General features: G+C 39.9%; 1 protein-coding gene across 5 annotated transcripts in view; it reads left to right on the top strand.

The window, feature by feature from the left end:
- Nucleotides 1-12,360, top strand: part of LOC100023666 (death-associated protein kinase 2-like) — a 20,956-nt gene extending 8,596 nt beyond the window's left edge. For 4 of the 5 annotated variants that reach the window (XM_007482094.3, XM_007482096.3, XM_007482095.3 and 1 more), the window contains 8 exons: nt 8,344-8,470; nt 9,082-9,130; nt 9,571-9,597; nt 10,027-10,179; nt 10,824-10,869; nt 11,087-11,176; nt 11,729-11,812; nt 12,079-12,360. In XM_007482094.3, the coding sequence (XP_007482156.1) occupies nt 8,344-8,470; nt 9,082-9,130; nt 9,571-9,597; nt 10,027-10,179; nt 10,824-10,869; nt 11,087-11,176; nt 11,729-11,812; nt 12,079-12,159 (657 nt within the window). In that variant the 3' untranslated portion in view covers nt 12,160-12,360. The remainder of the gene's footprint in view (nt 1-8,343; nt 8,471-9,081; nt 9,131-9,570; nt 9,598-10,026; nt 10,180-10,823; nt 10,870-11,086; nt 11,177-11,728; nt 11,813-12,078) is intronic. The other variant, XM_007482097.3, reaches the window with a different exon arrangement.

The following is a 12,360-nucleotide window of genomic DNA, read 5'->3' as shown; positions in this document are numbered from 1 at the left end:
TCAGCTCTTCTCCTTACCACTTGAATTGGTGATTACCATGTGATTTACCCCCCTTGGTGCCATTGCTTAAAACTGGATCACCAAAGAAGGAGGGACATTGGTCTTAGCCACCAGGGTGAGGAGAAGAATCTCAGCACAGGTCCAAAAAGAAAAAAAAAAGCCAGGAAGAAAAAGGCGTCAATATTGGAGGGTGATTTGGACTCTGGGATAAAGGAAAGAACCTCAATTCAGTTTGATCTCCAGAGGAGGGGAGACTTTAAGCCCCAAATAAGTTAAAAAAAGACAAAGACAAAGTTTTTATAACAGAAATACCAAAGAAATAAATACAGAAGAGGAAAATAACTTCAAAATATCTATAAGCAAAACCTCAAAAGGAAGTAGTTTTCTCACAAGATTGGCTAGAAATTAAATGAAAGTGATAGAGAAAAGAATTAGAAAAGAAATGGAAGCTATGGAAAAGACTTGTAAAGAGAATTGGCTTAATACTAGAGGTATAAAACCTTAGCCAAGTAACAGATTCTATAAAAGTTAGAATAGACCAAATAGAAGTTGGTGACTATAGGATACAAGAAGAAATATTAAAGTCAAAAGATTAAAAAAAGAAGGAAATGTAAGATCTCATAGCAAAAACAAGTGACCTGAAAAATAGATCAAGGAGAAACTAACTTAAAAATTACTGAACTAATTCAAAGACAACATCAAAAAAAGATGCTGGATTTCAAGAAATTATACAACAAAATTGCTCAAGCATATTTAAAGCAGAAGGCAAGGTGAAGACATAAAGAATCTATAAGTTATTTCCTGAAAGAAATTCTCAAGTGGAAACTTCCAGGAAAATGATTGCCAAAATGTGTAGGATCCATATCAAAGAAAAAATACTTGCAGCAAAAAGAAAAAAAACAACTGAAGAACCAAGGTGGTAGTAGTCTCTCGGTAACTGAGGATGACGATTGTTTTTGTGAGTTTTTGTGCACAAAGACACTTGTGCATGAAGATTTAAGTGGAAAAGTTGATGCACAGAGACAGTCCCACTCTCTCAGCGTTGGAAGCCTGGGTCCAGTGGCACGAAAAGTCATTACAACTGGAGACTTCCTCAGCTGCATTGGAGGGCCGTGTTGTCTTTTGTGCTCCAACATGCCCTAAGCACTCTACAGTGCCTTGCTGTATCGCCATCTCAGCTGTTGAACCTTCTTGTTGGTTTCTTCCACCTGTTCCTCCAAAACAGTCTTCACATGCTGGGTGAGCAAAGCCCTAGTTCACCAGGGGTCCATGACGACCCGATGGCTACCCTCACAAGGTTTAGCCGGCCTGTCGAAGCCGTTGCCCGGGGTGTGGCCGCTGCCGCATGCTAGCAGCTACTAGGAGCCACAAGTGAGAGCTGGGTGTCAGGTGAGGGTCAGAGGCTGGAGAGCTGCCCTAGGAGGGCACGACAAGCCCTCCATACCAAAGATATTACTCCTCCCTGAGCACCCCATACACCCCAAGAACCAAGGTACTATATAGTCTCTAAAAGGCAAAAGATAATGATCTACAACCAAGAATGACATACTTAGCAAAATAGCATAATTATATAAAAGGGGAAAATTACCTACAAAGAAATAGAGGAAATTTCAAGAAATCTTGAGGAAAAGAATAGGGTGAAATAGAAATTTTAAAATATGAATATGAGTCGAGAAACTTTTAAGAAGGCAAATAAAACTAATCAGAAAAGACTTTATAAAGAGAAACTGTTTACCTTCTCATGGGGATAGGGAATGATGTGAGAATCCCTTCAGAACCCAAATGTCATCAATGGTCATAGGAGGAATCAAATGAGATAGAGGGATTGGGAGTGGTTTTGTCAGGTTTTGATGATTTGGAAGAAGAAAGCCATGGAGGAACTTATTTCACCTAATCAGGTTGTGCATGTAGAAATCTATACAAAAGGAATAAATCTGGGAGGAGAGGTAACTTTTTTAAAAGTTTTTTTCTTCATTTTAAAAAACCTTTAATTAATTAAGAAAAAATTTCCATGGTTACATGATTCATGTTTCCCTCCCCTCCTCCCACCCCTTCCTGTAGCCAATGCCCAATTCCACTGGATTTCACATGTGTCATTGATCAAGACCTATTTCTATATTATTGATATTTGCACTAGGGTGAGCTCTTATTTTATTTTATCTATTTATTTAAATATTTTATTTTAATTAATTTAAAATATTTTTCTATGAATACTTGGATTCATGTTCTTTCCCTCCCCTCCTCCCACCCCCTCCCATAGCTGATGTGCAGTTCCACTGGGTTTTACATGTGTCATTGATCAAGACCCATTTCCATATTATTGATAATAATTGCACTAGGGTGATTGTTTAGAGTCTATATCCCCATTCATATCCCTATCAATCCATGTGATTAAGCAGTTGTTTTTCTTCTGTGTTTCTACTACTAGGGTGATCTTTTAGAGTCTACATCCCCAATCATATTCCCATCAACTCATGTGATCAAGCAGTTGTTTTTCTTCACTGTTTCTTTCTTTTGTTTCTTCACAGTTCTTTCTTTAGATGTGGATAGCATCCCTTCTCATAAGTCCCTCAGAATTGTCCTGGATCATTGCATTGCTGCTAGTAGAGAAGTCTACTACATTCAATTATGCCACAGCATATCTGTCTCTGTGTATAAGGTTCTCCTGGTTCTGCTTCTTTCGCCTGCATCAATTCCTGGAGGTCTTTCCAGTTCATATGGAATTCCTCCAGTTCATTATTCTTTTGAGCATAATAGTATTCTATCACCAACAGATGCCACAATTTGTTCAGCCATTCCCCAATCAAAGACTTCTCCTCATTTTCCAATTTTTTGCCACCACAAAGAGTGTGGCTATAAATATTTTTGCATAAGTCTTTTTCCTTATTATCTCCTTGGGGTATAAACCCAACAGTGGAATGGTTGGATCAAAGGGCAGTCAGTCTTTTAAAGCTAAAGTTCCAAATTCCAAATTGTCCATCAGGGCATTAAGGCATCACAAATGAAGAAAATTATATTAAACACATTCTTTGCTAGACTACAACATAATAAAAATTATGTTAGATAAAAGAGTCATTGAAGAATATTAAATATCAATGAGAGACTAAATAACAGTCCATTCAAGAAAGAACAATTCCAGTAATATGCAAATTCTTTGCAACAACAAAACAAAGCAAAAGAAGAAATCCTATTAACTTCCTTTCATGATGCAAAAATTATCTTGATTCCTAAACTAGGGAGAGTCAAAACAAAGAAAATTATAGACTAATACTCCTATTGAACACTGAAGCAAATTTTTAAAATAAAATACTTGCAAAAAGGCTACCTACATCACAAAGATGATACACTATTATCAGATTGATTTCATACTTGGAATTCAGGGTTGGTTTCATATTAGGAAAATGATCAACATGATTTGCCATATTAATAAAAAATAATTTCATTTCCAATAAAAGCTTTCTTGGCAAAATATAACACTTATTTCTGAAAAAAAGACAACCCTAGTAACTGAAGGAATAACTGAACTTTTCCTTAACATGAAAAATAATACGTATCTAAAACCAACAACCAGCATTATATATGTAATGAAGATCAATTCTAGAATTCTTTCCAATAAGATCAGAAGTGAAGGAAAATTGTTCATTGTTATCACTTCTATTTAACATAGAACTATAGATGATAGCTATAAACATATAGATAAACATGTATAAACATTAGAACTATAGATGATAGATATAAAAGAAATTGAGGGAACATGTCTAGGCAAAGAAGAAACAAAATTATTGCTTTTGCAGGAGATATGATGCTGTACTTAAAGAACCTTAGAGAGTCAACTGAAAATTAATTGAGATAATTTCAACAAAGTTGCAGGTTAAAAAAGAAATCCTCACATATCATTAGCATTTCTATATAATATCAAACCTAGCAGGAAGCAAAATATAAATTCTATTTAAAATAACTACAGAATGTATAAAATACTTGGGAGTTTAACTACTAACATATAAGGATTGTGTGAATCTTATCCAAAAAACATTTGCAAAAATACATTTATAAACAATTGGAGAAATATTGATTGTTCAGAGTTAAGCTGAAACACTATAAATGATAGAACTGCTTAAATTAATTTACTTATTCATTGCATAACAATCAAATACCATTATTTTATAGTAATTATATTACTTTAATAGAACTAGAAAAAATAATATTAGTCTGGAGGAACAAAAGGTTAAGAATCTCAAGGGAAATAGTGAGGAAAAGTGGGGAGGAAGGGAACCTAGTAGTAGCAGTTTTCAAATTATACTTCAAAATAGTAATAATTGAAACAGTCTGATGCTGGTTTTAAAAATAGATTGGTCAGTAAAAAGGAATGTTCAGTGAACCCAATAAACCTTATCTATTGGGGTAAGGACTCACTAGTTGACAGATAACTGCTGGGAAAACTGGATAGGAGTCTGGTAGAAATGCTATTTAGACCATACCTCACACATGTAACATGATAAGTTCCAAATATACATGGGATCAAGATACTAACGGTTAAATGACAAATTAGAGGAACAATGATGAAATTACATTTCAGACCTATGGATTAGGGGAGGAGAGAGGATCAAAAAGATAGGCAATTTACATTATATAAAATTAAAAAGGTTTTGCATAAACAAGTCTAATACAGTCAAAACTAGAAGGAAAACAGATAATTGGAGAAATAATCTCTGTAGCAAGCTTCATTTATTTATTTATTTATTTGTTCATTCATTCATTCCTTTATTTATTCATTCATTCATTCATTTATTTAAATCCTAACCTTCTGTCTTGGAATCAATACTGTGTATTGGTTCCAAGGCAGAAGAGTGGTAAGGGCTAGGCAAAGGGGGGGGGGGGGGAGGTTAAGTGACTAGCCCAGGGTCACACAGCTGGGAAGTGTCTGAGGCCATATTTGAACCTAGGACCTCCCACCTCTAGGCCTGGCTCTCAATCCACTGAGCTACCCAGTTGCCTTCTATGGTAAGTTTTAGATAGTCTAATTTTCAAGATTAGACTAAATTTCAAGAACTGATTTGAATTTATGAGAATTAGTTATTCCCAATTGTAAATGGTCAAAGGATGTGAACAAACTTCTCAAAGAAACTCAAGTTATTTATAGGCATATAGAAAAAAAATGCTCCAAATCACTAATAGAGAAACACAAATGAAAGCAACTCTGAGTCTATGCTTCATTCCCATCAGATTGAAAAAAAAAAAGAAGTGTTGGAAGAGTTATGGAAAAACACCATTGATTCACTGTTGGAATTTGTCTAGCCATTCTGGAAAGCAATTTGAAATTATGCCCTATTGTTTAGAAACTTCGATCCAGAATGCCACTAGTAGGCCAATACCTCAACGAGATTAGAGAAAGAGGGAAAGGTCCTATATGTACAAAAATATTTATAGCAACTTTTTGTCAATGGCAATGAAATGGAAACTGTGACTATCCATCAATTGGGGAATGGCTCAACAAACTGTTACATGAATGTAAAGAAACACTATTGTTCTGTAAAAAACAATGAAGTGTATAGTTTCAGCAACACTTGGGAAGATTTGTTTGAGTTGATGCAGGATAAGGTGAGTAGAACCAGGAAAACAATTTATAATATTGCAACATCAATATTGTAAAAATGACTAATTCTGAAAGACTTAAGAATTCTAATTAATTTAATGATCAATTTTTATTCCAGAGGACTAATAATGAACATTACTGATCACCTCATGACAGAGAGGTGATAGATTGAAAAAGCATAATGAGAAACATATTTTTGGACATGTCCAATGTGGGAATTTGTTTTACTTTAATATGATTATATGATGCAGGGGTTTTGCATTCATATCCCCTACCCCTTCTGTGTGTATGTGTTTTGCAGGAGTATGGGGGTGGTAGGCAAAAAATAAACACTTGATTGTAGAAAAACATTTTAAAGTTATGAAAATAAAAACACAAGATATATAAAGATGAAAGAAGCAAGACAGAGTGGCAGAGCCTTTAAGGACAGAGTCAGAAATGCTAAAATTCAGAATTATTTGAGACTGGCTATGAAAAAAGACAAGAAGGACTTTTATAAAGCTATGCTGGGAGCAAGAGAATGATGATCAAAGAAGAAGCAAGATTTCCTCTCAAGGAGAGGGACTAATGCTAATGGACAATGTAGAGAAAGAAGGCAAGACCATCTAACTCTTCTGTTTTCTCTGCCAAGGAGAAAGGTCTTTTAGACTGTAAAGGATGGAAATAAGAATGGTTAACAAGAAACAGAAACTCAAGGTAAATAGATAAGAGTTCCTATGTTAATGAATTTGAGTCACCAGATTTGTATGGATTACATCCCAGGATACTGAAAGAACTAGCAGATGGGATGGTGCTGTCAGTGATCTCAATGATTGTTGAGACAGGTGCTGCAGTACTGGAAAAGGGCAAATGTTATTTGGCTTTGAATCTTCCAGGGAAGAAAATGGATACTGTAAATTATATACTGGTGAGCTTGATTGATTGCTGATAAAATTCTACATGTTATTAAAGAGATGGATTGTGAACATTTAGAAAAAGGAAAGAAAGAAAAAAGTATGAAGGGAAGTTGCCCAGGACATTTAAAAGTAATTGCCTAAGATATACTGATGTACTTTGAAGAGTGCAGTTGAAATGAATCACCCCCTTTATAAAGAGATGCTGGAAAAGCCAGAGACTTGCAGAAACCAAAGAACTTCTTGACTGTGGGCCCTCCAATTGACATGCTTCAGAGACTGGAAGTCCAAAGAGCCTATAAAGGGAGAGAGTGGGAATGGCAACTGGGGTTAAGTAACTTTTGCTCAGGGTCATTTAGCTCAGAAGTGTCTGAGTTCAGATTTGAACCCAGGTCCTCTCAACTCCAGGCCTGGCACTCTATCCACTCTACCACCTAGGTGCCTCAGAATGGGAGATTATTGCCCAGACCTTGGGGGAAGGAGAAGCCAAATAATTTGGTCTCACCATAACTCTTTATGGCATTCAAGAGTGCATAGGAGTAGTGCAAGAAGGGAGCATTCTTTTTCTACCCTATGAGTGGTCAGGGGTTGTGGGAATCAGTTATACTATAGGAAAGGAGGCTTTAGAGCCTTGAGGTGCATTTTCAGGTTATAATGAAAGGTACTATTTAGTATAGTGGAATACTTGTGGAGTCAAGAAGATCTGGGTTCAAATTCTCTAACAAATACTAACTTCCTCCAGGATTGCATTGGTGGAAGAGGTTTCTTGCCTAGGAATTCCCTTCACACTTGAAGGAACAAGTCTGGACCAAAATCAAAGCCAAGCCAAGCACCAAATTACAGTCAGATTGAGCTGTTCTTTGTTCTGTATGGGTCATTGTCAAGACAGGTGTTCCCCTGGGGAAGGTGATATACAGGTTCTGAACTTCCCTTAAGCATTTGGCCTCTTTCATTTATTAAACATATTTCACGACATAGTTTTCTTGATTTACAAGTCACTTTATATACTGTATGTGGTATGTCCTGATTTGGAAGTTCTTTGACAGTACTTCATAGATTTCTGTACTCCATCCACTGCAAGAGGTATGGGTGCATACTCTAAGTTGGTCTTTATAAGAGTTTTTGGGGTTTTATTTTTGTTCTTCCTCAGCACTATGAGATGAGTTGACCAAGTGTTCTGTGAATTAATATTTTTTGTTGCCTCCAGAAGCACAACTAAACCTAATTTGGGATTCACTCATCTGGGTTTTCTGGGCTGAGTTCACTGGTCCCCTCTTTCATTCACTTTCAACAAATTGTGCATTCTCCTTGATATTGTGGCTGGCTTATGTTACTCCCATCTATATAAAGTACTATATAATCCATTAGGGAACTTGATATTTAACCTTGCTTTCCATCAAAGGACCATGAAATAAAAACAAGAAAATAAGACCACGCCCATCACCACAAAATCAGTATACTTTAATCAGTCACAGAGGCTACCCTCAAATTTCACAAAAACAAAAAAAAGTTCCTTATTTAGAATGGGTATAAGGGAAAAGTTTGCTATCACTGGAATATCAAAAGTGGTGAAATAAGGGAATGAGCAGGAGTCCGGAAATCCAGAGTTAGATGACGGCTTTGAGAAAAAATATATATACATGCAAATATGTATTAGCTTTTAATATTATGGGAGACATCACAGATTTAGATGTTGGATTGGAGCAGGAGCTGGGATATAAGAGGTCATAGTGAATGATACTTACACTTTACCCACCCCCTATGGCAACAGCAGGTATTGAGTCTGGGGTGATTAAGTTTGAATTGGTGAAGCAGGAACTGAGAGCTGGCCAAGAATTTCTTTTTCCCTCTCCCTAGCCTGAGATCATCATGCTACAGCAGAAAGATATTAAACCTAACATCAAGATAACTGGCTTCGAGATGGCCCAGAGTATTGAGAAAAACACGTGCCTCCAAAAACGGTGTGGGGTTCCTGAGTATATTGGTAGGTAGAGAGATCGGATTCTAGGATCCCAGGGTTTCCATCCTAGCTCTACCTTCAAATTCCCAGAGCCCATTTGTCTTCACCTTATTAAATACTCGCTGGTTGGAGCTTTCTGGCAGTTATTTCAGCAGTTCCCTTGCCCTTCGTTAGGGTGTCCTTCCCCTAGCCCCTTGTCTTATTGCAATGTTTTATTGCTGCTTTAAAGCTCACCTTCCTCAATCTTTAGTCTTCTACATCTCCTTTATTAAGACTTCATTTCCCTTGAGATATGAATTTCAGTGGAGCTTCTTCCTCTATCAGCTTTATTTCATCATTCATGTTTCCCCTAGCTATCTAGCCACCACTCCTCCTGGCAGTTTCAGTCCTTCTCTCTTTATCCTCCATTAGATATACTATTACCCACTTGACCTTATCTGGCCCTCTCCCATTCCCTCCATGGTCTTAGCTCTTCCTCCTTCCTACAAATCTTCCTCTGTATAGGAATTCCAGTCTGGGACCTGCCAGGGCTTGATAGCCCAGGTACTCAGGAGCCCAGCTGCAGGGCGGCATGGGGACCAGGGGTGGAAGTCACCACCCTTGGCTCCCTCAGGATGAGCGCTTTCCCCTTTCAGCTCCGGAAGTGATCAAGTTGGAACCTCTCTCTGTTGTAGCAGACATGTGGTGAGGGCTATGGGCTAGAAAGAGACTGTAGGGGAGGGAGCTGGGGAGGACTAAGGGAGGGAGTTGGGGTCTCTTCTGCTTGGAAAACTCTCTCTTTTTCTGAACCTTCAGCCTTTTTTCTTCCCTTTCTCTTTTCTTAAAGCTGGGTTTTTGTCACTTTTTGCCCCATCTTGTTTCTCTCCCTTCTCTCTCTCTCTTCTCTTCCTCCTCCAACTTTGGTTCCATTTTTCATTCTCCCCTCTCCCCTTTTCCTCCCCTATCTCTTCCCCCTACCTCCTGGCATCACTTCATTTCCTACTGTCTTTGTTTCTTTGCTCTTTTTCTCCATCCTCTCCATATCCTGTCTTTCCCCTTTTATTTGGAATTAAGATCTGTGGCTTGAGGAGGTAGGGAGAGTAAGCAGCCACCTTTCTCTGAACCAGACTCTCCTTCTATTCTAGGAGTGTTGGTGTCATCACCTATGTTCTGTGAGTGCCTCCTTCCCACTACCCCACCACCACCACTACACACCAGAGGGCTGCCTTCCAATCCCTTCTCCCATGGGGTGAGAGTAAAGGGGCTGGGGAAGCTAGGGCATCCTGCCAGCAGTCAGTATGGTCAAGAGGAACCGTGATTCCCTGGAGGGAGGTTGGGATGGCCCTGGAGTGGAGGATATATGATTAGATGGGGAATGGCCAAGGGAGAGGTGATGGGGAGATGGGTCTTGAGCATGTCCATGGGCAGTACTAGAAGCCTGGGGTGAATTGGTTTGAGTCCTGGATAGGTGGCCTTTGAGCCCCTTCCAACTCTGAGATTCTGTGAATTGGACCCAGCTTTCTGGGCTCCTGGGGGAAGGTTTGATCATTCCCTTTCCCCTGATGTACCCACTCTGAATGCCCACTCTGTGGACCCCGCAGGCTCAGCGGCATATCCCCTTTCCAGGGTGAAACGGAAAGTGAGACTATCAACAATGTCACCAAAGGCATTTTTAAATATGAGGACACACACTTCAGTTCCACATCAGCCATAGCCAAGGACTTCATCAACCAGCTGCTGGTTATTAACCCCAAGTATCCAATGAGCACCTACCCTTGAATGTTATCCCCCATCCCTAGATTCCTATTAACTGTGTATCTTAGTCTTCCTGCTCCAATCTTAGCCACTGCCTTATTTCCTTTCCTGTTCCCATCTCCAAAGGCTTAGTGATTTAGAGAGTAGAATAGATAGATAAAAGGATATCATGGAAAGAGTACTGGATTTGGAATTAGGATCTGGATTCAAATCCTGACTTCACCACTTATAAATTATCACTTGGATGACTTTGAGTGAGTCATTTACTCTTTTTAAATTTTAATTATTTTTATATTATATATGTTATGTGTAATATAATCTATATTATAATATATATTCATTTTAATTTAACTGGAATGTGAGGAAGTTGGATTAGATGATATCTAAGGCCTAATTCTTCTCTAAATCCAATAGTCCTTTCATAGAGGGGAGGGGGTAGAGCTGGGTAGAGAAGAATTAAGGCCATTCCTTCAGGGGGTGACTATCCTGTCTGAGAATAGACTTGGCAGATGGGATTGGGCAGAGGGGCAAGTGGTGATGGGGACAGAGAAAGGGCAGGTTTGCTTGATGGGAGTAGAGAATGCCAAGAAATGATGGGGGCAGGGACCCAGGGCTTTGCCAACCCTATCTTTGTGCTTGGCAGGGAACGGATGACATCAGCTCAAGCTCTCCTTCACCCATGGATTAAGGTATTACATTTGAGAATGTGGGTTCATGATTTAAGCCTGAAAACCCAGGGCTAGGCAGTGCCAACCTAATGAGGCATATAGGGTAGTACTCATTGGTCTCCAAGCGGAATGCTGAAGGTCTCTGCCTCAAGGTCTGAATCAATGGGCAAGGGAGGTGGTGATTCTGTCTTCTAGTCAAGAGGGCAGCTAGAGGAGCCAGCACCTGTTGTGTTCTTAGCCTCTGACCATAAAACAGGAGAGGAACCGAGACTCCTGCTTGATAAACATGGATAACTTCCGAAGGTTCAATGTTGAACGTAAGAAGAAGGTGAGCTACAACACAGATACCCATTTCCCTTTGTTGGCTTAGCTTCTGGGACTTGGGGAGTTTGGCCCAGTGCTTAGGTTCATAAGGTCCCAGTGTCTCACATGGGGGAGGAGCTTACAAAGGACTATAGAAGTGAAAGCTGGAAGGATTTTAGATGATCCAGGCCAGCCCCTTCATTTTTACAGTTGAGAAGCTGAGGACAGAGAAATTAAGTGGCTTGCCAAAAGCGACAAAGTAAGCAGAAAAGTCAGGATTTGAGCCCAGGTCCTCTAAATCCATTGATATTCCCATTCACTAGCAAAGACATCCACCCTACTAGATATGGGCATGGGAATCCCTTCTATAACCGCTCTGGGTTATATCTGGCAAGTGCTAGACACACTTAGATCAGGAAGCAGTCTTGGAGGTTGTGACTTGCCTGTGGTTAAGTGTGGGATCTGAGATCTGAACCCAGGTTCTGGGCCTCAAAGTCCAGTACTCTTTCTACACTATTAGTGAAAAGTGGAGTGGGGCTGATGGAGACCCTCATCTCCTTCTTTTCATCCACCCTAGCAAAGCTACCACATGATCGCCTCCTGTAATAACCTCTGCAAAATGAGTCTGTTCTGTGTACATACCAAGGAGAATGAAGATCTGGTGAGATCTCTCCACCCCTTCCTCAACCTCTCCACACCTTCCCCTCCCAGTCCCCTCCAGCCTTCTTGTTTTCCTGGAGCTGTCTGGCACCCTGAGCTCTGTATATCCACACTTGAACCATATGGACTTGGCCCCAGCTGAACCCCAAACTTGAATGGCTCAGCATGGGCCTGCAGGGATTGAGCCCTCCTGACTATCCCCAGTTGGGCAAGGGGGATCCCTGGTATGAATTCACAATCGGGTCACCCTTTGCCCCTCCAATCCAGAGAGCCTGTGAGAGCGACCAAGAGGACTCCCCAGTGCCCCCGGCCTCCCTCCTCCGCCGAAGACGCAGCAGCTACTCCTAATTCTGGAAAGCAGTGATGGGTGAAGGAGAGCCCCTCAGCCGGCTAACATGCTCTTTGCTGGTTTGGAGGGAGCAAGGGGCAGTGCCAGAGGTACTGGGAGGGACATGCTATTACTCTGTGCCACTTATCTTCCATGCTCCACCATGCCTCTCCAGCTTCACTTTTTTTTCACTCAACATGAAGCTGATATTCTCCCAGTGA

Source organism: Monodelphis domestica, chromosome 2 (assembly GCF_027887165.1).
Source record: "Monodelphis domestica isolate mMonDom1 chromosome 2, mMonDom1.pri, whole genome shotgun sequence".
NCBI lineage: Eukaryota > Metazoa > Chordata > Mammalia > Didelphimorphia > Didelphidae > Monodelphis > Monodelphis domestica.
This window is presented reverse-complemented; position numbering and strand designations above follow the sequence as displayed.